General features: G+C 55.3%; 2 protein-coding genes across 2 annotated transcripts in view; both read right to left on the bottom strand.

The window, feature by feature from the left end:
* Window positions 1-4,864: 4,864 nt before the first annotated feature.
* On the bottom strand, window positions 4,865-23,078 carry LOC121468591 (kallikrein-14-like). The gene is made up of 7 exons (XM_072920702.1): window positions 23,060-23,078; window positions 19,988-20,136; window positions 17,304-17,373; window positions 16,681-16,876; window positions 12,687-12,940; window positions 9,840-9,976; window positions 4,865-5,038 (listed from the first exon to the last, which is right to left on the bottom strand). The coding sequence occupies exons 1-7, from the start codon at window positions 23,076-23,078 to the stop codon at window positions 4,886-4,888; spliced, it is 978 nt and encodes a 325-aa protein (XP_072776803.1). The 3' UTR covers window positions 4,865-4,885.
* The window catches only part of SCN1B (sodium voltage-gated channel beta subunit 1), a 49,633-nt gene continuing 33,005 nt past the window's right edge, over window positions 7,396-24,023 (bottom strand). Inside the window, exon 6 of the mRNA XM_072920778.1 lies at window positions 7,396-7,435. The gene's annotated coding sequence lies outside the window, so the exon portion shown is untranslated. The remainder of the gene's footprint in view (window positions 7,436-24,023) is intronic.

A 24,023-nucleotide genomic window follows, 5' to 3' on the forward strand; every position in this document is an offset into this window, starting at 1 on the left:
GTGGGGCGGTTGTTGGGTTGGTCTTGACTTTGGGTCGGGGTTGACTTTGGGTTGGTCTCGACTTTGGGTCGGTCTCGACTTTAGGTCGGTCTTGGGTTGGTCTCAACTTTGGGTTGGTTTCAACTTGGGTCGATCTCGACTTTGGGTCAGTCTTGGATTGGGCTTGACTTTGGGTCGGTCTCGATTTCCGGTTGGTCTTGACTTTCCTCGAACTTGACTTTGGGTTGGTTGGTCTCGACTTTGGGTCAGTCTCGACTTTAGATTGGTCTTGACTTTGGGTCAGTTTTGACTTTGGGTCAGTCGCAACTTTGGGTCGGTCTTGGATTGGTCTTGACTTTGGGTCGGTCTCGGCCTTGGGTTGGACTTTGAGTTGGTTGGTCTTGGTTTTGGGTAGGTCTTGGCCTTGGATTGGTTTTGACTTTGGGTTGGTCTCGACTTTGGGTTGGACTTTCGGTTGGCTCAGTCTTGATTTTGGATTGGTCTCAACTTTGGATTGGTTTTGACTTTGGGTTGGTCTCGACTTTGGGTCGGTCTTGACCTTGGGTTGGTCTTGGATTGGTCTCGGCTTTGGGTCGGTCTCGACTTCGGGTCGGTCTTGACCATGGGTTAGTCACGACTTTGGATTGGTCTCTACCTTGGATTGGTCTCGACTTTGGGTTGGTCTCGACTTTGGGTCGGTCTCGACTTCAGGCTGGTCTTGACTTTGGGTTGGTCTTGCCCTTGGGTTGGTCTTGACTTTGGGTTGGTCTTGAATTTGGGTCAGTCTTGACTTCAGGTTGGTCTCGGCCTTGGGTTGGTCTTGGATTGGTCTTGACTTTGGGTCGGGCTTGGATCGGTCACAGCTTCAGGTCGGTCTCGACTTTGGGTCGGTCTTGGTGTGGTCTTGACTTTGAGTTGGTCTCAACTTTGGGTTGGTCTCGACTTTGGGTCGGTCTTGACCTTGGGTTAGTCTTGACTTTGGATCAGTCTTGGGTCAGTCTCGACTTTGGGTTGGACTTTGGGTTGGTCTCAACTTCCGGTTGGGTTTGGTTGACCTTTGGTTGGGTTGGGTTGGGTTGGGTTGACCTTTAGTTGGATTGGGTTGATTTTGGTTGACATTTGGTTGGGTTTGGTTGACCCCTGGTTGACCTTTGGTTGACCTTTGGTTGGGTTGGGTTTGGTTGACCTTTGGTTGACCTTTGATTGACCTTTGGTTGACTTTGGGTTGGGTTGGGTTGGGTTTGGTTGACCTTTGGTTGACCTTTGGTTGGGTTGGGTTGACCTTTGCTTGACCTTTGCTTGACCTTTGCTTGACCTTTGCTTGACCTTTGGTTGACCTTTGGTTGGGTTGGGTTTGGTTGACCTTTGCTTGACCTTTGCTTGACCTTTGCTTGACCTTTGGTTGACCTTTTCCAACCTCCCCGTGACCCCTCCCCCTTCGCGGCCCCTGATTGGCCCTTTCCCCCCTCCCCTGCTCCCATTGGCTGCTCCCCCGGGTGGGCGTGGCCGAACACTCCGCCCCTCCCCCGCCCGACTCCGCGATCGTCAATAAAGGAAATTCCGGAAACGGCCCCAAATTTATCGATTCTGACCCCAAACCCGCGTCACCCCCTTGGTGGCATCTTGGTGGCACTTTGGTGGCATCTTGGTGGGTTCTTGGTGGCCTTGGTGGCACTTTGGTGGCCCTGGTGGGACCTTGGTGGGTTCTTGGTGGGTTCTTGGTGGGTTCTGAGTGGCCTTGGTGGGTTCTTGGTGGGTTCTTGGTGGGTTCTTGGTGGGTTCTTGGTGGGTTCTGAGTGGCCTTGGTGGGTTCTTGGTGGCCCAAATGTCCCCAACTGCCGTGTCCTCATGATGTCCCCAAGGTGTCTCCAAGGTGTCCCCAAGGTGTCCCCATGTCCTCAAGGTGTCCCCAAGTGTCCCCATGTCCCCACACTGTCCCCACAATGTCCCCACGATGTCCCCATGATGTCCCAAGGTGTCCCTAAGGTGTCCCCATGTCCCCAAGTGTCTCCAAGATGTCCCCATGATGTCCCCAAGTGTCTCCAAGATGTCCCGAGGTGTCCCAAAGGTGTCCCCAAAGTGTCCCCAGGTGTTCCCCACATCCCCGAGGTGTCCCCATGATGTCCCCAAGGTGTTCCCCATGTCTCCAAGGTGTCTCCAAGGTGTCCCCAAGGTGTCCCCACGTCCCTGAGGTGTCCCCACAATGTCCCCAAGCTGTCCCCAGGTGTTCCCTACGTCCCTGAGGTGTCCCCAAGGTGTCCCCAAGATGTCCCCAAGGTATCCCCATGTCCCTTAGGTGTCCCCAGCTGTTCCCCAGGTGTTCCCCATGATGTCCCCAAGTGTCCCCGAGGTGTCCCCACGATGTCCCCAGCTGTCCCCAAGGTGTCCCCATGATGTCCCCACGATGTCCCACGTCCCTGAGGTGTCCCCAAGCTGTCCCCAGGTGTTCCCCATGTCCTTGAGATGTTCTCAAGGTGTCCCAAGGTGTCCCCATGATGTCCCCATGATGTTCCCATGTCCCTGAAGTGTCTCCAAGGTGTCCCCATGTTCATGAGGTGTCCCCATGATGTCCCCACGATGTCCCCAAGGTGTCCCCAAGATGTCCCCAAGGTGTCCCCAAGATATCCCCATGTCCCTGAGATGTCCCCAAGCTGTCCCCAGGTGTTCCCCATGTCCTTGAGATGTTCTCAAGGTGTCCCAAGGTGTCCCCATGATGTCCCCAAGGTATCCCCATATCCCCGATGTGTCCTCACGATGTCCCCACGATGTCCCCACATCCCTGAGGTGTCTCCAAGGTGTTCCCCACGTCCCCGAGGTGTCCCCATGATGTCCCCACAATGTCCCCATGATGTCCCCAAGGTGTCCCCATGTCCCCATCTCCCATCCATGGTGTCCAGGATCTGGGTGTGACCCTGGTGTGACCCTGGTGTGACCCATGTCTATGTTCCCATCTCTCTGTGGTGTCCCCACGATGTCCCCATGTTCCCAAGGTGTCCCCACGATGTCCCCACGATGTCCATACAATGTCCCCAAGGTGTCCCCACATCCCCAAGATGTCACCATGATGTCCCCACGGTGTCCCACATCCCCAAAGTGTCCCCACGATGTCCCCAAGTGTCCCCAGCTGATGTCCCCTCTATCTGCCGTCCATGGTGTCCCGAATCCAGGTCAGGAACCAACAGATCCAGGTGTGACATTGGTGTCCCATCCCCGTGTCCCCATGTCCCTGAAGTGTCCCAAAGCTGTCCCCACATGTCCCCAAGGTGTCCCTAAGGTGTCCCCACATTCCCGAGGTGTCCCTGAGGTGTCTTCAGGTGTCCCCATGATGTCCCCATGATGTCCCCAAGTGTCCCCAAGGTATCCCCACATCCCCGAGGTGTTCCCAAGCTGTCCCCACGATGTCCCCATGATGTCCCCAAGGTGTCCCCATGTTCCTGAGGTGTCCCCAAGGTGTCCCCACATCCCCAAGGTGTCTCCAGGTGTTCCCCATGTCCCTGAGGTGTCCCCATGGTGTCCCCAAGGTGTCCCCATGTCCCCATCTCCCATCCATGGTGTCCAGGATCCATGACAGACCCTCGTGTGACCCATGTCTACGTCCCCATCTCTCTGTGGTGTCCCCATGATGTCCCCAAGTGTCCCCAAGGTATCCCCACAATGTCCCCACAATGTCCCCAAGTGTCCCCATGATGTCTCCACGTCCCCAAGGTGTCCCCATGATGTCCCCAAGGTGTCCCCATGGTGTCCAAGATCCAAGTGTGACCCTGGTGTCCCATCCCCGTGTCCCCAAGGTGTCCCCACGTCCCTGAGGTGTCCCCACGTCCCTGAGATGTCTCTAAGGTGTTCCCCACGTCCCTGAGGTGTTCTCAAGGTATCTTCAACATGTCCCAAGGTGTCCCCAAGGTGTCCCCAAGGTATCCCCATGATGTCCCCAAGGTGTCCCCATGTTCATGAGGTGTCCCCATGATGTCCCCATGATGTCCCCAAGATGTCCCCAAGGTGTCCCCCCTATCTCTGGTCCATGGTGTCGCGTATCCAGGTGAGGAACCGGCAGATCCGCGTGTAGACCCCGGGGTGGCCTTGGTGTCCCATCCCCGTGTCCCCACGTCCCTGAGGTGTCCCAAAGCTGTCCCCATGATGTGCCAAGTGTCCCCAAGGTATCCCCATGTCCCTGAGGTGTCCCCATGATGTCCCCAAAGTGTCCCCAAAGTGTCCCCATGATGTCCCCAAGGTATCCCCATGTCCCTGAGGTGTGTCCAAGGTGTCCCCATGATGTCCCCAAGGTGTCCTCACGTCCCCACGATGTCCCCAAGGTATCCCCATGTCCCTGAGATGTTCTCAAGGTGTTCTCAAGGTGTCCCCAGGTGTTCCCCATGATGTCCCCACAATGTCCCCAAGGTGTCCCCATGTCCCAAAGGTGTCCCCAAGGTGTCCCCATGTCCCCATCTCCCATCCACGGTGTCCAGGATCCACGACAAACCCTGGTGTGACCCATGTCTATGTTCCCATCTCTCTATGATGTCCCCATGATGTCCCCATGATGTCCCCAGGTGTTCCCCATGTCCCTGAGGTGTCTCCAAGCTGTCCCCAAGCTGTCCCCAGGTGTTCCCCATGTCCTTGAGATGTTCTCAAGGTGTCCCCATGATGTCCCCAAGGTGTCCCCACGTCCCTGAGGTGTCCCCACGATGTCCCCAAGTTGTCTCCAGGTATTCTCATGTCCCTGAGGTGTCTCCAAGATGTCCCCAAGCTGTCCCCACGTCCCTGAGGTGTCTCCAAGGTGTTCCCCATGTCCCTGAGATGTTCTCAAGGTGTCCCCAAGGTATCCCCACATCCCCAAGGTGTCCCCAAGGTGTCCCCACGCTGTCCCCAAGCTGCCCCCAGCTGTCCCCAGATGTCCCCAAGGTGTCCCCTATCTCTGGTCCATGGTGTCGCGTATCCAGGTGAGGAACCGGCAGATCCGCGTGTAGACCCCGGGGTGGCCGGGCAGGGCGCAGGTCTGGAGCCCCCAGGACACGACCCCCTGGAGGGTCCCGTTACACGAGAGGGGACCCCCGGAGTCACCCTGGGGTCACAGAGAGGTCAGAGGTCACTCAGGGGTCACTCGGGGTCATTGGTCACTCAGGGGTCACTCAGGGGTCACCCAGGACACGACCCCCTGCAGGGTCCCATTGCAGGACAGGGGACCCCCGGAGTCACCCTGGGGTCACAGAGAGGTCAGAGGTCACACAGGGGTCACTCAGACTCAGGGGTCATTGGTCACTCAGGGGTCACTCAGGGGTCACTCAGGGGTCACCCAGGACACGACCCCCTGGAGGGTCCCGTTGCAGGACAGGGGACCCCCGGAGTCACCCTGGGGTCACAGAGGGGTCAGAGGTCACCCAGAGGTCACTCAGGGGTCATTGGTCACCCAGGGGTCACTCGGGGTCACTCAAGGCCATTGGTCACTCAGGGGTCACTCAGGGGTCACTCAGGGGTCACCCAGGACACGACCCCCTGGAGGGTCCCATTGCAGGACAGAGGACCCCCGGAGTCACCCTGGGGTCACAGAGGGGTCAGAGGTCACTCAGGGGTCACTCGGGGTCAGGGGTCACTCATTGGTCACTCAGGGTCACTCAGGGGTCACTCAGTGTCACTCATTGGTCACTCAGGGGTCACTCAGGGTCACTCATTGGTCACTCAGGGGTCACTTGGGGTCACTCAAGGTCACTCAGGGTCACTCAAGGTCATTGGTCACTCAGGGGTCACTCGGGGTCAGGGGTCACTCAGGGGTCACTCAGGGGTCATTGGTCACTCAGGGTCACTCAGGGTCACTCAGGGTCACTCATTGGTCACTCAGGGTCACTCAGGGGTCACTCAGGGGTCACTCATTGGTCACTCATTGGTCACTCGGGGTCACTCAGGGTCACTCAGGGGTCACTCAGGGTCACTCATTGGTCACTCGGGGTCACTCAGGGGTCACTCGGGGTCACTCAGGGTCACTCAGGGGTCACTCGGGGGTCATTGGTCACTCAGGGGTCACTCAGGGGTCACTCATTGGTCACTCATTGGTCACTCAGGGTCACTCAGGGTCACTCAGGGTCACTCAGGGGTCACTCAGGGGTCACTCAAGGTCATTCTGGTCTTCTGGTCATTCATTGGTCACTCATTGGTCATTTGGGGTCACTCAGGGGACACTCATTGGTCATTTGGGGTCACTCAGGGGTCACTCAGTGGTCACTCAGGGGTCACTCAGGGGTCACTCATTGGTCACTCAGGGGTCACTCAGGGGTCACTCGGGGTCACTCAGGGGTCATTGGTCACTCAGGGGTCACTCAGGGGTCAGGGGTCACTCAAGGTCATTCTGGTCTTCTGGTCATTCATTGGTCACTCAGGGGTCACTTGGGGTCACTCGGGGTCACTCAGGGTCACTCAGGGTCACTCATTGGTCACTCAGGGGTCACTCAGGGGTCACTCATTGGTCACTCAGAGGTCACTCAGGGTCACTCAGGGTCACTCAGGGGTCACTCAGGGGTCACTCAGGGTCACTCAGGGGTCACTTGGGGTCACTCAGGGTCACTCAGGGGTCACTTGGGGTCACTCAGGGTCACTCAGGGTCACTCAGGGGTCAGGGGTCACTCAGGGTCACTCAGGGTCACTCAGGGTCACTCGGGTCACTCAGGGGTCACTCAGGATCACTCAGGGTCACTCAGGGGTCAGGGGTCACTCAGGGGTTACTCGGGGTCACTCAGGGTTAGGGGTCACTTAGGGTCATTCTGGTCTTCTGGTCATTCATTGGTCACTCATTGGTCACTTGGGGTCACTCAGGGGTCACTCAGGGGTCACTCAGGGGTCACTCAGGGTCACTCAGGGTCACTCAGGGGTCACTCAGGATCACTCAGGGTCACTCAGGGGTCAGGGGTCACTCAGGGTCACTCAGGGGTCACTCAGGGGTCACTCAGGGGTCACTCAGGGTCACTCAGGGTCACTCGGGGTCACTCAGGGTCACTCAGGGGTCACTCAGGGGTCACTCAGGGGTCACTCAAGGCCATTGGTCACTCAGGGGTCACTCAGGGGTCACCCAGGACACGACCCCCTGGAGGGTCTCGTTGCAGGACAGGGGACCCCCGGAGTCACCCTGGGGTCACAGAGGGGTCAGAGGTCACACAGGGGTCACTCAGGGTCAGGGGTCACGCATTGGTCACTCAGTGGTCGGGGTCACTTAAGGTCATTCTGGTCTTCTGGTCATTCATTGGTCACTCATTGGTCACTTGGGGTCACTCAGGGGTCACTCAGGGGTCACTCAAGGTCATTGGTCACTCAGGGGTCACTCAGGGGTCATTGGTCACTCAGGGGTCACTCAGGGTCACTCAGGGGTCACTCAGGGGTCACTCAGGATCAGGGGTCACTCAGGGGTCACTCAGGGGTCAGTGGTCACTCGTTGGTCACTCAGGGGTCACTCAGGGGTCACTCAGGGGTCACCCAGGACACGACCCCCTGCAGGGTCCCGTTGCAGGACAGGGGACCCCCGGAGTCACCCTGGGGTCACAGAGAGGTCAGAGGTCACTCAGGGGTCACTCAGACTCAGGGGTCACTCAGGGTCACTCAGGGTCACTCATTGGTGACTCAGTGGTCACTTGGGGTCACTCAGGGGTCACTCATTGGTCACTCAGGGTCACTCAGGGTCACTCAGGGTCAGTGGTCACTCAGGGGTCACTCAAGGTCATTCTGGTCTTCTGGTCATTCATTGGTCACTCATTGGTCACTCAGGGGTCACTCAGGGTCACTCAGGGGTCACTCAAGGTCCGGGGTCACTCAGGGGTCATTGGTCACTCAGGGTCACTCAGGGGTCACTCAGGGTCACTCGGGGTCACTCAGGGTCACTCGGGGTCACTCAGGGGTCACTCAGGGTCACTCAGGGTCACTCAGGGTCACTCAGGGGTCACTCAGGAGTCACTCAGGGGTCACTCAGGGTCACTCAGGGGTCACTCAGGGGTCACTCAGGGTCACTCAGGGTCACTCAGGGTCACTCAGGGTCACTCAGGGTCACTCATTGGTCACTCAGGGTCACTCAGGAGTCACTCAGGGTCACTCATTGGTCACTTGGGGTCACTCAGTGTCACTCGGGGTCACTCATTGGTCACTCAGGGTCACTCAGGGTCACTCAGGGTCACTCAGGGTCACTCAGGGTCACTCATTGGTCACTCAGGGTCACTCAGGAGTCACTCAGGGTCACTCATTGGTCACTCAGGGGTCACTCAGGGTCACTCAGGGGTCACTCATTGGTCACTCAGGGGTCAGTGGTCACTCAGGGTCACTCAGGGGTCAGTGGTCACTCATTGGTCACTCATTGGTCACTCAGGGGTCACTCGGGGTCACTCAGGGGTCACTCAGGGTCACTCAGGGTCACTCAGGGGTCACTCAGGGGTCACTCAAGGTCATTGGTCACTCAGGGGTCACTCAGGGTCACTCAGTGGTCACTCATTGGTCACTCAGGGGTCACTCAGGGGTCATTGGTCACTCAGGGTCACTCAGTGGTCAGGGGTCACTCAAGGTCATTCTGGTCTTCTGGTCATTCATTGGTCACTCATTGGTCACTTGGGGGTCACTCGGGGTCACTCAGGGTCACTCAGGGTCACTCGGGGTCACTCAGGGTCACTCATTGGTCACTCATTGGTCACTCAGGGGTCACTCAGGGTCACTCAGGGGTCACTCAGGGTCACTCATTGGTCACTCATTGGTCACTCAGGGGTCACTCAGGGGTCACTCATTGGTCACTCAGGGGTCACTCAGGGGTCACTCAGGGTCACTCAGGGTCACTCATTGGTCACTCATTGGTCACTCAGGGTCACTCAGGGGTCACTCAGGGCCATTGGTCACTCAGGGTCACTCAGGGTCACTCAGGGTCACTCAGGGGTCACTCAGGGTCACTCAGGGGTCAGTAAATTTTGGTCAGATTTGGGACCGATTTTGGTCCAATTTTAGTCGTATTTTGGTCAGATTTTGGGTGAATTTTGGCCATATTTTAGTCCCAATTGTCCCAATTTTGGCCAAATTTTGGGTGAATTTTCCCCTTATTTTCCCCTTATTTTGCCCGTATTTTTGCCGTATTTTGGGTGAATTTTGCCCGTATTTTGGCCCTATTTTACCCATATTTTGGCCGTATTTTGCCCGAATTTTGTCCGTATTTTACCCATACTTTGGCCGTATTTTGCCCGTATTTTGGCTGAATTTGGGCCGCATTTTGGGTGAATTTCGGCATATTTTGGCCATACTTTGTCCATACTTTGCCTGTATTTTGCCCATATTTTGCCCCAATTTTGGCCATATTTTGGCTGAATTTTGACCGAATTTTGCCCCGATTTTGGCCATACTTTGTCCATACTTTGCCTGTATTTTGTCCATATTTTGGCCGTATTTTGGCTGAATTTTGGCCGTATTTTGGGTGAATTTTGCCCCAATTTTGCCCCGATTTTGGCCATACTTTGGGTGGATTTTGGCCAGACTTTGGGTGAATTTTGGGCGGATTTTGTCCAGATTTTGGCCACATTTGGGTGGATTTTGTCCCGATTTTGGCCAACCTTTGGGTGAATTTTTGGCCAGATTTGGGTGAATTTTGGCCATATTTTGCCCCGATTTTGACCAGCCTTTGGCTGAATTTTGTCCGAATTTTGGCCATATTTTGCCCATATTTTGGCTGAATTTTGCCCAGATTTTGGCCATACTTTGGCCATACTTTACCTGTATTTTGCCCTTATTTTCCCCTTATTTTCCCCATATTTTCCCCATATTTTCCCCTTATTTTCCCCATATTTTCCCCATATTTTCCCCTTATTTTCCCCTTATTTCCCCCATATTTTCCCCATATTTTCCCCGTATTTTCCCACCTGGCAGGAGTCGACGCGGCGGTTGCGCACGCCGGCGCAGACCATGCTGGGCGTGATGCGCTGCGGGTACGCGCGCCGGCACGTCTCGTCGGGCAGCAGCTGCACGTAGGCGCAGATCAGGCGGCTCGGGAGGTTCACTGCGGGGAGACGCCCCAAAATTCGCCCCGATGCACCCCAAAATTCCCCCAAATTCACCCCAAAATTTTGTCCCAAATTTTACCCCAATTTTCCCCCGATTCCGCCAATATTTCCCCCAAAAATTCCTTAATTTACCCCAGTTTACCCCAAATTTCACCTCAAATTTTCCCCCATTTTTCCCCTCCAATTTCACCCCAAAATTCCCCCAAATTCACCCCAAAATTTCGTTCCAAATTTTACCCCAATTTTCCCCCAATTCCGCCAATATTTCCCCCAAAAATCCCCCAATTTTCCCCCAATTTCACCTCAAATTTTCCCCCATTTTTCCCTCCAATTTCACCCCAAAACCCTCCAAATTCCCCAAAATACCCCCAAATTCCCCCTGAAATTCCCCAAATTTCATCCAAATTCCCCTCTAATTTGTCCAAATTTCCCCAAAATCCCCCAAATTCCCCCAATTTCCCCTAATTCCCCTCCAATTTTCCCAAATCCCCCCAAAATCTCCCAAATTCCCCCAAATCCCCCAAATCCCCCCAAACCCCCCAAATTCTCCCCAAATTGCCCCCTAAATATCCAAATCTCCCCCAAAACCCCCCCAAGACCCCCCAAACCCGCCAAATCCCCCCAAATTTCCCCCTAAATCCCCAAATTTCACCCCAATTCCCCCCCAAATTTCCCCAAAACCCCCCAAACCCCCCCAAAATCCCCCCAAAATCTCCCCAAACACCCTAATTTCTCCAAATTTCCCCCCAAATCCCCAAATTCCCCCCATAATCCCCAAATTTCCCCCAAATTCCCCCCTAAATCCCCAATTTCCCCCAAATCCCCCCAAATTCTCCCAAATCCTTCCAAATTCTCCCAAACCCCCCCAAATTTCCCCCAAATTCTCCCAAATTCCCCGAAATCCCTGCAATTTCCCCCCCAAAATCCCCCCTAAATCCCCAAATTTCCCCCTAAATCCCCAAATTTAAGCCAAATTCCCACCAAACACCCCCAAACCCCCCAAATTTCACCCAAATTTCACCCAAATTCCCCCAAATTCCCCCAAATTTCCCCCAAATTTCCCCCAAACTCCATGCAATTTCCCCCAAATTTCCCCCAAATTCCATGCAATTTTCCCCAAATTCCATGCAATTTCCCCCAAATTTCCCCCAAATTCTCCCTATATTTCCCCCAAATTCCATGCGATTTTCCCCCAAATTCCATGCGATTTTCCCCCAAATTTCACTAAATTTTCCCCAAATTCCCCCAAATTCTCCCAAATTCTCCCCAAATTCCCCCCAAATCCCCCCCTAAGTCTCCCCCAAATCCCCCCCAAATCCCCCAAATCGCCCCCAAGTTCCCCCCAAATTTCCCCCAATTTCTCCCAAATTGCCCCAAATCCCTCCAATTTCCCCCCCAAATCCCCCCAAATTTTGCCCTCATTTCCCCCCCCAATTCCCCCAAATTCCCTCCTAAATCCCCAAATTTCCCCCAAATTCCCTTCCAAAACTCCCAAACCTCTCCAAATCTACGCCAAATCCCCCCTAAATCCCCAAATTTCACCCAAATTTAATGCAATTTTCCCCCAAATTTCACTAAATTTTCCCCCAAATTCCATGCAATTTTGCCCCTAAATCCCAAAATTCCCCCCAAATTGCCCCAAAATTCCCCCCAAACTCCCCCAATTTCTCCAAATTTCAGCCAAACTCCCCTCCAATTTCCTCAAAATCCCCCCAAAATCCCCCGTAAATCCCCAAATTTTGCCCAAATTTCACCCAAATCCTCACAAATTCTCACAAATTCCCCCCAAATTTCCCCCAAATTCCCCCAAAACCCCCCAAATCCCCCCAATTCCCCCCAAACCCCCCAAATCCCCCCCAAACCCCCCAAACACCCTAATTTCTCCAAATTTCGCCCAAATTCTCCCTGAATTTCCCCCAAATTTCACTAAATTTCGCCCAAATCCCCCCCAATACTCCCCCAAATCCCCCCAAATTCCCCAAACACCCTCTAAATCCTCCAATTTTCCCCCATAATCCCCAAATTTCACCCAAAATCCCCCCAAACACCCTAATTTCCCCAAATTTCACCCAAATTCCCTTCCAATTTCCCCAAATTCCCCCCCAAATTCCCTCAAACACCCTAATTTCACCCAAATTTCCCCCAAACTCCCCCAAATCCCCCCCAAATTCCCCAAATTCCCCCAAACCCCCCAAATTCCTCCATAAATCCCCAATTTTCCCCCAAATTTCACTAAATTTACCCCCTAAATCCCCAAAATTCCCCCAAATTTCACTAAATTCCTCCAAAATCCCCCAAATTCCCCCTAAATCCCCAAATTTCACCCAAATTTAATGCAATTTTCCCCAAATCCCCCCAAAATACCCCCAAAATCCCCCCAAATCCCCCCGAATTCTCCAAATTTTCCCTAAATTCCCCCTTAAATCCCCAAATTTCACCCTAAATCCCCAAATTTGCCCCAAATTCTCCTAAATTCTCCCCAAATTTCCCACAAGTTTCATGCAATTTTCCCCCAAATTCCCCAAATCCCCCCAAATTCCCCAAATTACCCCCGGAATCCCCCCAAAATCCCCCCTAAATCCCCCCTAAATCCCCCCTAAATCCCCAAATTTTGCTCAAATTTCACCCAAATCCTCCCAAATTTCACTAATTTCCCCCAAATTTCACTAAATTCCCCCAAATTTCCCAAACCCCCCCATTCCCCACCCTGCGGCGTGGTGACCGTCCCCCAGCCCGACAGCAGACACGTTGTCCCCGCCGGGGCGCAGCTCCGGGGCAGCGCCAACGCTCGGACGCCGCGGCCGAACGTCACCGGACGGTCCAAGCGGAGCAGCGCCACGTCGTTGTCCAACGTCCCCGGGTCGAAGGACGGGTGTGTCACCGCCTGTGTCACCCGCCGGTCCTGCTCGGAACCCTCGCGGCGCGTCAGGTCGTCCTCGCCAAGGCGGACGCGGAGATCTCTGCGGGTGGAGGGGACATTGGGGACATTACGGACACGAATGGGATTTGGGGACATTGGGGGCGTTGGGGACATTGGGGGGATTGGGGACATTGGGGACATTGGGGACACGAACGGTGGGGGGATTGGGGGGATTGGGAAAAAATGGGGGAAAAATGGGAAAATGGTATTGAGGACATTGGGGGGATTGGGGACATTGGGAAAAAATGGGAGAAAAATGGAAGAAATGGGATTGAGGACATTGGGGACATTGGGGACATTGGGGACATTGGGGACATTGGGGACATTGGGGACATTGGGGATATTTGGGACATTAGAGATATTGGGGACATTGGGGGATATTGGGGACATTGGGGGGACATGGGGGACATGGGGACATTGGGGGGATTGGGAAAAAATGGGAGAAAAATGGGAAAAATGGGACTTGGGGACATTGGGGGGATTGGGGACATTGGGGACATTGGGGACACGAACGGTGGGGGGATTGGGGGGATTGGGAAAAAATGGGGGAAAAATGGGAAAATGGTATTGAGGACATTGGGGGGATTGGGGACATTGGGAAAAAATGGGAGAAAAATGGAAAAAAATGGAAAAAAATGGGAAAAATGGGATTGGGGACATTGGGGACATTGGAGAGATTGGGGACATTGGGGACATTGGGGATGCTGGGGATATTTGGGGATATTTGGGACGTTGGGGACATTGGGGGCATTGGGGACATTGGGGGTATTGGGGACATTGGGAAAAAATGGGGTAAAAATGGAAAAAAATGGGATTGGGGACATTGGGAATACTGGGGACATTGGGGACATTGGGGACAATGGGGACATTGGGAATACTGGGGACATTGGGGGACATTTGGGATGTTAATGGGATTTGGGGACATTGGGGACATTGGGGACATTGGGGACGTTGGGGGGATTGGGGACATTGGGGACATTGGGGACATTGGGGGGATTGGGGACGTTGGGGGGATTGGGGACATTGGGGACATTGGGGACGTTGGGGGGATTGGGGACATTGAGGGGGTTGGGGATATTGAGGGGGATTTGGGGATTTGGGACATTGGGGACATTGGGGAAATTAATGGGATTTGGGGATATTGGGGATATTGCAGATATTGGGGACATTGGGGACATTGGGGACATTGGGGACATTGGGGACATTGGGAAAAAATGGGAGAAAAATGGGAAAAATGGGATTGGGGACATTGGGGACATTGGGCGTATTGGGGACGTTGGGGACATTGGGGACATTGGGGACATTGAGGGGGATTTGGGGATTGGGGACATTGGGGACATTGGGAAAAAATGGGGGAAAAATGGAAGAAATGGGATTGGAGACATTGGGGACATTGGGGACATTGGGGACATTGGGGATATTGGGAAAAAATGGGGGGAAAATGGGAAAAAAATGGGAAAAATGGGATTGGGGACATTGGGGACATTGGGGACATTGGGGACCATGGCAGGGATTTGGGGACACGGGGGGGATTGGAGGGACTGGGGACATTGGGGACATTGGGGACATTGTGGGGTTGGGGACATTTGGGGACATTGCTGTCTGCTGTCCATGTCCCTGTCCCCATGAGGTGTCCCCAAGGTGTGTCCCCTGTCACCATGAGGTGTCCCCAAGGGGTGTCCCCTGTCCCCATGAGGTGTCCCCAAGGGGTGTCCCCTGTCCCCAAGGGATGTCCCCAAGGTGTCCCCTGACCTGCGGACGCAGTGGGCGGCACTCAGCACCCACTGGGGTCACACCTGACCATGTCCCCATTCCCAGGGCATGTCCCCTGTCCCCAAGGGGTGTCCCCTGTCCCCATGAGGTGTCCCCAAGGCGTGTCCCCTGTCCCCAAGGGATGTCCCCAAGTGTCCCCTGACCTGCGGATTCAGTGGGTGGCACTCAGCACCCACTGGGGTCACACCTGACCCTGTCCCTTGTCCCTGTGACCTGTCCCTATCCCAATGAGGTGTCCCCAAGGGGTGTCCCCTGTCCCCATGAACTGTCCCCAAGGGGTGTCCCCTGTCCCCAAGGGATGTCCCCAAGTGTCCCCTGACCTTCAGACGCAGTGGGTGGCACTCAGCACCCACTGGGGTCACACCTGACCCTGTCCTTGTCCATGTCCCCATTCCCAGGGCATGTCACCTGTCCCCATGGACATGTCCCTATCCCCATGAAGTGTCCCCAAGGGGTGTCCCCTGTCCCCAAGGGGTGTCCCCTGTCCCCAAGGGATGTCCCCAAGTGTCCCCTGACCTGCGGACGCAGTGGGTGGCACTCAGCACCCACTGGGGTCACACCTGACCCTGTCCCTGTCCCTGTGACGTGTCCCCTGTCCTTGTCCCTGTCCCCATTCCCAGGGGATGTCCCCTGTCACCATGAGGTGTCCCCAAGGGGTGTCCCCTGTCCCCAAGGGATGTCCCCAAGTGTCCCCAGACCTGCGGACGCAGTGGGTGGCACTCAGCACCCACTGGGGTCACACCTGGCCCTGTCCTTGTCCCTGTCCCCATTCCCAGGGGATGTCCCCTGTCCCCACGAGGTGTCCCCAAGGGGTGTCCCTGTCCCCAAGGGATGTCCCCAAGTGTCCCCTGACCTGCGGACGCAGTGGGCGGCGCTCAGCACCCACTGGGGTCACACCTGGCCCTGTCCTTGTCCCTGTCCCCATTCCCAGGGCATGTCCCCTGTCCCCATGAGGTGTCCCCATGGGTGACTCCTGTCACCATGAGGTGTCCCCATGGGTGACTCCTGTCACCATGAGGTGTCCCCAAGGGGTGTCCCCTGTCCCCAAGGGATGTCCCCAAGGTGTCCCCTGACCTGCGGACGCAGTGGGTGACACTCAGCACCCACTGGGGTCACACCTGGCCCTGTCCCTATTCCCAGGGAATGTCCCCTCTCCCTGTCCCCATTCCCAGGGGATGTCCCCCATCCCCATGAGGTGTCCCCAAGGGGTGTCCCCTGTCCCCAAGGGATGTCCCCAAGTGTCCCCTGACCTGTGGACACAGTGGGTGGCACTCAGCACCCACTGGGGTCACACCTGGCCCTGTCCTTGTCCCTGTCCCCATTCCCAAGGGGTGTCCCCTGTCCCCATGAGGTGTCCCCAAGGTGTGACCCTGTCACTGTGAGGTGTCCCCAAGGGGTGTCCCCTGTCCCCAAGGGATGTCCCCAAGTGTCCCCTGACCTGCGGACGGCCCAAATGTGTCCCAAATGTCCCCAAGTGTCCCCAAGTGTGTCCCAGATGTCCCCAAATGTGTCCCAGATGTCCCAAATGTGTCCCAAATGTCCCCAGGTGTGTCCCAGATGTCCCCAAGTGTGTCCCAGATGTCCCCAAATGTCCCCAGAGGTGTCCCAGATGTCCCCAAGTGTGTCCCAGATGTCCCCAAATGTCCCCAAATGTGTCCCAGATGTCCCCAAATGTGTCCCAGATGTCCCCAAATGTGTCCCAGGTGTCCCTAGGTGTCCCCAAGTGTGTCCCAGATGTCCCCAAGTGTCCCCAGATGTCCCCAAATGTGTCCCCAAGTGTCCCCAAGTGTCCCCAAGTGTCCCCAGATGTCCCCAAGTGTGTCCCAGATGTCCCCAAATGTCCCCAGAGGTGTCCCAGATGTCCCCAAATGTGTTCCAGATGTCCCCAAATGTGTCCTAGATGTCCCCAAGGGTGTCCCAGATGTCCCCAAGTGTGTCCCAGATGTCCCCAAGTGTGTCCCAGATGTCCCCAAATGTGTCCCCAAGTGTCCCCAAGTGTCCCCAGACCTGCGGACGCAGTGGGCGGCCGTCAGCACCCATTGGGGACGCAGCAGGACGCCGCCGCAGCGCAGGGGACCGTAGAGCAGCGCCTGCCAGGGTTGGCTCTGGGGCAGACACGGAGAGCCACCGATGACCCGGATCTGCTCCCGCTCCTCGGGGACACAGCCCGAGGGACACTCGGGGTCCTGGAGAGAGGTGGCACCTGGGGGGACATTGGGGACGTTGGGGGCGTTGGGGACATTGGGGACATTGGGAAAAAATGGGGAACAATGGGGAAAAAATGGGGGAAAATTGGGAAAAAATGGGTGAAAAATGGGAAAAATGGGATTGGGGATATTGGGGACATTGGGGACATTGAGGACATGGGGACACCACCAGGGCTGTGGGGACATGGGGACACATGGGGACATTGGGGGGATTGGGGGTGTTGGGGGTGTTGGGGACATTGGGGACATTGGGGACATTGAGCAAAAATGGGGAACAATGGGAAAAAATGGGGGAAAATTGGGAAAAATGGGATTGGGGACATTGGGGACATTGGGGACATTGAGGACATTGGGGACATTGGGGACATTGGGAAAAAATGGGTGGAAAAAATGGGATTGGGGACATTGGGGACATTTGGGGACATTTGGGGACATTGGGGACCCGGATCTGCTCCCGCTCCTCGGGGACACAGCCCGAGGGACACTCGGGGTCCTGGAGAGAGGTGGCACCTGGGGGGACATTGGGGACATTGGGGACATTGGGGACATTGAGCAAAAATGGGGAACAATGGGAAAAAATGGGGGAAAATTGGGAAAAAATGGGAGGAAAAAGGGAAAAAATGGGATTGGGGACATTGGGGACATTGGGGACATTGGGGACATTGGGGACATGGGGACACCACCAGGGCTGTGGGGACATTGGGGACATTGAGGACATTGGGGGTGTTGGGGACATTGGGAAAAAATGGGAGGAAAAAGGGAAAAAATGGGATTGGGGACATTGGGGACATTGGGGACATTGGGGACATTGGAGATATTGGGGACATTGGGGACATTGGGGACATTGGGGACATTGGGGACATTGGGGACATTGGGGACATTGGGGACCCGGATCTGCTCCCGCTCCTCGGGGACACAGCCCGAGGGACACTCGGGGTCCTGGAGAGAGGTGGCACCTGGGGGGACATTGGGGACATTGGGGACATTGGGAAAAAATGGGGAACAATGAGAAAAAATGGGGGAAAATTGGGGAAAAATGGGAGGAAAAAGGGAAAAAATGGGATTGGGGACATTGGGGACATTGGGGACATTGGGGACATTGGGGACACTGGGGACATTGGGGGACATTGGGGACATTGGGGACACTGGGGACATTGGGGACATTGGGGACACTGGGGACATTGGGGACATTGGGGATGAATGAGGACATTGGGGACATTGGGGGACATTGGGGACATTGAGGACATTGGGAAAAAATGGAAGAAAAATGGGAAAAAATGGGATTGGGGACATTGGGGACATTGGGGACATTGGGGACATTGGGGACATTGGGGACATTGAGGACATTGGGGACATTGGGGACATTGGGGGCATTGAGGACATTGGGAAAAAATGGAAGAAAAATGGGAAAAAATGGGATTGGGGACATTGGGGACATTGGGGACATTGGGGACATTGGGGACATTGGGGACATTGGGGACATTGGGGACCCGGATCTGCTCCCGCTCCTCGGGGACACAGCCCGAGGGACACTCGGGGTCCTGGAGAGAGGTGGCACCTGTGGGGACATTGGGGACGTTGGGGACATTGAGGGTCAAGAGGACATTGAGAAGATGGAGGACATTGGGGACATTGGGGACATTGGGATGAATGGCGACATTGGGGACATTGGGGACATTGGGGACATTGGGGGATTTGGGGGGTTGGGGACATTGGGGACAGCAAAGGGACATTGAGGACATTGAGGACATTGAGAAAAAATGGGTGGAAAAAGGGAAAAAATGGGATTGGGGACATTGGGGACATTGAGGACATTGAGGACATGGGGACACCACCAGGGCTGTGGGGACATTGGGGACATTGAGGACATTGGGGGGGTTGGGGACATTGGGGACATTGGGGACATTGGGGACATTGGGGACATTGGGGACATTGGGAATAAATGGAAGAAAAATGGGGAAAAAATGGGATTGGGGACATTGGGGACATTGGGGACATTGGGGACATTGGGGACATTGGGGACATTGGGGACATTGGGGGGTTGGGGACATTGGGGACACGTGGGGACATTGGGGGGATTTCGGGACATTGGGGACATTGAGGGCATTGGGGACATTGGGGACATTGGGGACATTGGGGACATTGGGGACATTGGGGACATCGGGGACATTGGGGACATTGGGGACATTGGGGACATTGGGGACATTGGGGACATTGGGGACATTGGGGACATTGGGGGGGTTGGGGACATTGGGGACATTGGGGACCCGGATCTGCTCCCGCTCCTCGGGGACACAGCCCGAGGGACACTCGGGGTCCTGGAGAGAGGTGGCACCTGTGGGGACATCGGGGATGTTGGGGACATTGGGGACATTGGGGACATTGGGGACATTGGGGAAAAATGGAAGAAAAATGGGAAAAAATGGGATTGGGGACATTGGGGACATTGGGGACGTTTGGGACATTGGGGACATTGGGGACATTGGGGACATTGAGGACATTGGGAAAAATGGGTGGAAAAAGGGAAAAAATGGGATTGGGGACATTGGGGACATTGGGGACATTGGGGACATTGGGGGCATTGGGGACCCGGATCTGCTCTCGCTCCTCGGGGACACAGCCCGAGGGACACTCGGGGTCCTGGAGAGAGGTGGCACCTGTGGGGACATCGGGGACGTTGGGGACATTGGGGACATTGGGGACATTGGGGACATTGGGGACATCGGGGGTGTTGGGGACATTGGGGACATCAATGGGGACACTGGGGACATTGGGGACATTGGGGACATTGGGGACATTGGGGACATTGGGGACATTGAGCAAAAATGGGGAACATTGGGAAAAAATGGGGGAAAATTGGGAAAAAATGGGAGAAAAAGGGAAAAAATGGGATTGGGGACATTGGGGACATTGGGGACATTGGGGGCGTTGGGGGTGTTGGGGACATTGGGGACATTGAGGACATTGGGGACATTGAGCAAAAATGGGGAAAATTGGGAAAAATGGGATTGGGGACATTGGGGACATTGGGGACATTGGGGACATTGGGGACATTGGGGACATTGGGAAAAAATGGGAGGAAAAAGGGAAAAAATGGGATTGGGGACATTGGGGACATTGAGGACAATGAGGACAATGAGGACAATGAGGACATTGGGGACATTGGGGACATTGGGGACATTGGGGACCCGGATCTGCTCCCGCTCCTCGGGGACACAGCCCGAGGGACACTCGGGGTCCTGGAGAGAGGTGGCACCTGGGGGGACATTGGGGACATTGGGGACATTGGGGGCGTTGGGGACATTGGGGAAAAATGGGTGGAAAAAGGGAAAAAATAGGATTGGGGATATTGGGGACATTGGGGACATTGGGGACATTGAGGACATTGAGGACGTTGGGGACGTTGGGGACATTGGGGACATTGGAAAAAAATGGGTGGAAAAAGGGAAAAAATGGGATTGGGGACATTGAGAACATTGGGGACGTTGGGGACATTGAGGACATGGGGACACCACCAGGGCTGTGGGGACATGGGGACACATGGGGACATTGGGGACATTGGGGAGACATTGAGCAAAAATGGGGAAAATTGGGAAAAATGGGGAAAAATGGGATTGGGGACATTGGGGACATTGGTGACATTGGGGACAATGGGGACATTGGGGACACTGGGGACATTGGGGACATTGGGAAAAAATGGGTGAAAAATGGGAAAAAATGGGATTGGGGACTTTGGGGACATTGGGGACATTGGGGACATTGGGGACATTGGGGACATTGGGGACCCGGATCTGCTCCCGCTCCTCGGGGACACAGCCCGAGGGACACTCGGGGTCCTGGAGAGAGGTGGCACCTGTGGGGACATCGGGGACGTTGGGGACATCGGGGACATTGAGAAAAAATGGGGACATTGGGAAAAAATGGGGGAAAATTGGGAAAAATGGGATTGGGGACATTGGGGACATTGGGGACATTGGGGATGTTGAGAGACATTGGGGATGTTGGGGATGTTCAGGGACATTGGGGACACTGGGGACACTGGGGACATTGGGGGGATTTGGGGACACGTGGGGACATTGGGGACATTTGGGACATTGGGAAAAATGGGTGAAGAAAGGGAAAAAATGGGATTGGGGACATTGGGGACATTGGGGACATTGGGGACATTGGGGACATTGGGGACATTGGGGACATGGGGACACCACCAGGGCCGTGGGGACATGTGGACACATGGGAACATGGGGACATGTGGGGACATGTGGGGACATGTGGGGACATTGGGGGGATTGGGGACATTGGGGACATTGGGGACATTGGGAAAAAATGGGGGAAATTGGGAAAAATGGGATTGGGGACATTGGGGACATTGGGGGCGTTGGGGACATTTTGGGACATTGGGGACATTGAGGACATTGGGGACATTGGGGACATTGGGGACATTGGGGACATTGGGGACCCGGATCTGCTCCCGCTCCTCGGGGACACAGCCCGAGGGACACTCGGGGTCCTGGAGAGAGGTGGCACCTGTGGGGACATTGGGGACGTTGGGGACATTGAGCAAAAATGGGGAACAATGGGAAAAAATGGGGGAAAATTGGGAAAAATGGGATTGGAGACATTGGGGACATTGAGGACATGGGGACATTTGGGGACATTGGGGACATTGAGGAGATTGGGGACATTGGGGACATTGGGGACATTGGGGACATTGGGGACATTGGGAAAAAATGGGGAACAATGGGAAAAAATGGGGGAAAATTGGGAAAAATGGGAGGAAAAAGGGAAAAAATGGGATTGGGGACATTGGGGACATTGAGGGTCAAGAGGACATTGAGAAGATGGAGGACATTGGGGACATGGGGGACAATGGGATGAATGGCGACATTGGGGACATTGGGGACATTGGGGACATTGGGGGCATTGGGGACATTGGGAAAAAATGGGTGGAAAAAGGGAAAAAATGGGATTGGGGACATTGGGGACATTGGGGACATTGAGGACATGGGGACACCACCAGGGCTGTGGGGACATGGGGACACATGGGGACATTGGGGGGATTGGGGACATTGGGGACATTGGGGACATTGGGAAAAAATGGGGAACAATGGGAAAAAATGGGGGAAAATTGGGAAAAATGGGATTGGGGACATTGGGGACATTGGGGACATTGGGGACATTGGGGACATTGGGGACATTGGGGACCCGGATCTGCTCCCGCTCCTTGGGGACACAGCCCGAGGGACACTCGGGGTCCTGGAGAGAGGTGGCACCTGTGGGGACATCGGGGACGTTGGGGATATTGGGGACATTGGGGACATTGAGGACATTGGGGACATTGGGGACATTGAGGACAATTAGGGGGTTTGGGACATTGAGGACATTGGGGACATTGGGGGTGTTGGGGGTGTTGGGGACGTTGGGGACATTGGGGACATTGGGGACATTGGGGGGATTGGGGACATTGGGGACATTGGGGACATTGGGGACATTGGGGGATTGGGGACCCGGATCTGCTCCCGCTCCTCGGGGACACAGCCCGAGGGACACTCGGGGTCCTGGAGAGAGGTGGCACCTGTGGGGACATCGGGGACGTTGGGGACATTGAGGGGGTTTGGGGGATTTGGGACATTGGGGACATTGGGGACATTGGGGACATTGGGAATAAATGGGTGGAAAAAGGGAAAAAATGGGATTGGGGACATTGGGGACATTGGGGGTGTTAGGGACATTGGGGACATTGGGGACATTGGGGACATTGGAGACATTGGGATAAAATGGGAGGAAAAAGGAAAATTGGGATTGGGGACATTGGGGACATTGGGGACATTGGGGACATTGGGGACATTGGGGACATTGGGGACATTGGGAAAAAATGGGTGGAAAAAGGGAAAAAATGGGATTGGGGACATTGGGGACATTGGGGACATTGGGGACGTTGGGGACATTGAGGACATTGAGGACAATGAGGACATTGGGGGACATTTGGGGACATTTGGGGACGTTGAGCAAAAATGGGGAATAATGGGGAAAAATGGGGGAAAATTGGGAAAAATGGGTTGGGGACACTGGGGACATTGGGGACATTGGGGACATTGGGGGGATTTGGGGACATTGGGGACATTGGGGACATGTGGAGACATTGGGGACATTGGGGACATTGGGGACACCAGGCGTGTCACCTCGTGGGGACGCCGCCATCGGGTGTGGCACCTCCACGGGGACAATGCCACCCGGATTGTCACCCGGGCCACCAGGTGTGGTGACAATGCCACCAGGTGTGTCCCCAGATGTCCCCAAGTGTGTCCCAGGTGTCCCCAAATGTGTCCCAGGTGTCCCCAAATGTGTCCCAGATGTCCCCAAATGTGTCCCAAATGTCCCCAAATGTGTCCCAGATGTCCCTAAATGTGTCCCAGATGTCCCCAAATGTCCCCAAACGTGTCCCAGATGTCCCCAAATCTGTCCCCAAATGTGTCCCAGATGTCCCCAAATGTCTCCCAGATGTCCCCAACTGTGTCCCAGATGTCCCCAAATGTGTCCCCAAGTGTCCCCAAGCGTCCCCAGGTGTGTCCCAGATGTCCCCAGAGGTGTCCCGGATGTCCCCAAATGTCCCCAAATGTGTCCCAGGTGTCCCCAAGTGTCCCCAAATGTGTCCCAGATGTCCCCAGATGTTCCCAGATGTCCCCAAATGTGTCCCAAATGTCCCCAAATGTGTCCCAAATGTCCCCAAATGTGTCCCAGATGTCCCCAAATGTGTCCCCAAGTGTCCCCAAATGTCCCCAAGTACCTGAGATCATCAGCAGCAGCAGCAGCGTCTCCACGGCCCTGAGGTGACACATGAGGTGACACGTGAGGTGACACGGGGGGTGACACATGAGGTGACACGGGAGGTGACACAGGAGGTGACACACGGGAGGTGACATGGGAGGTGACACGGGAGGTGACACGGGAGGTGACACGGGAGGTGACACAGATGGTGACACGGGACAGTGACACGGGAGGTGACACGGGAGGTGACACAGACGGTGACACGAGGGGTGACACGGGAGGTGACACGGGAGGTGACACAGGAGGTGACACGGGGGGTGACACAGGAGGTGACACACACGGGAGGTGACACATGAGGTGACACGTGAGGTGACACAG

This window comes from Taeniopygia guttata, chromosome 33 (genome assembly GCF_048771995.1).
Source record: "Taeniopygia guttata chromosome 33, bTaeGut7.mat, whole genome shotgun sequence".
In the NCBI taxonomy this organism is placed as follows: Eukaryota; Metazoa; Chordata; class Aves; order Passeriformes; family Estrildidae; genus Taeniopygia; species Taeniopygia guttata.

What these genes read in the sequence shown, in the direction of transcription:
- LOC121468591 (XM_072920702.1), bottom strand. An exon ending in TTGTCCTCAATGTCCCCAAT is followed by an intron (nt 17,374 to 19,987) that starts GTCCCCAATCCC and finishes ACCTCTCTCCAG; the next exon opens with GACCCCGAGTGTCCCTCGGG. An exon ending in GGTCCCCAATGTCCCCAAAT is followed by an intron (nt 16,877 to 17,303) that starts GTCCCCAAATGT and finishes ATGTCCCCCCAG; the next exon opens with GTGCCACCTCTCTCCAGGAC.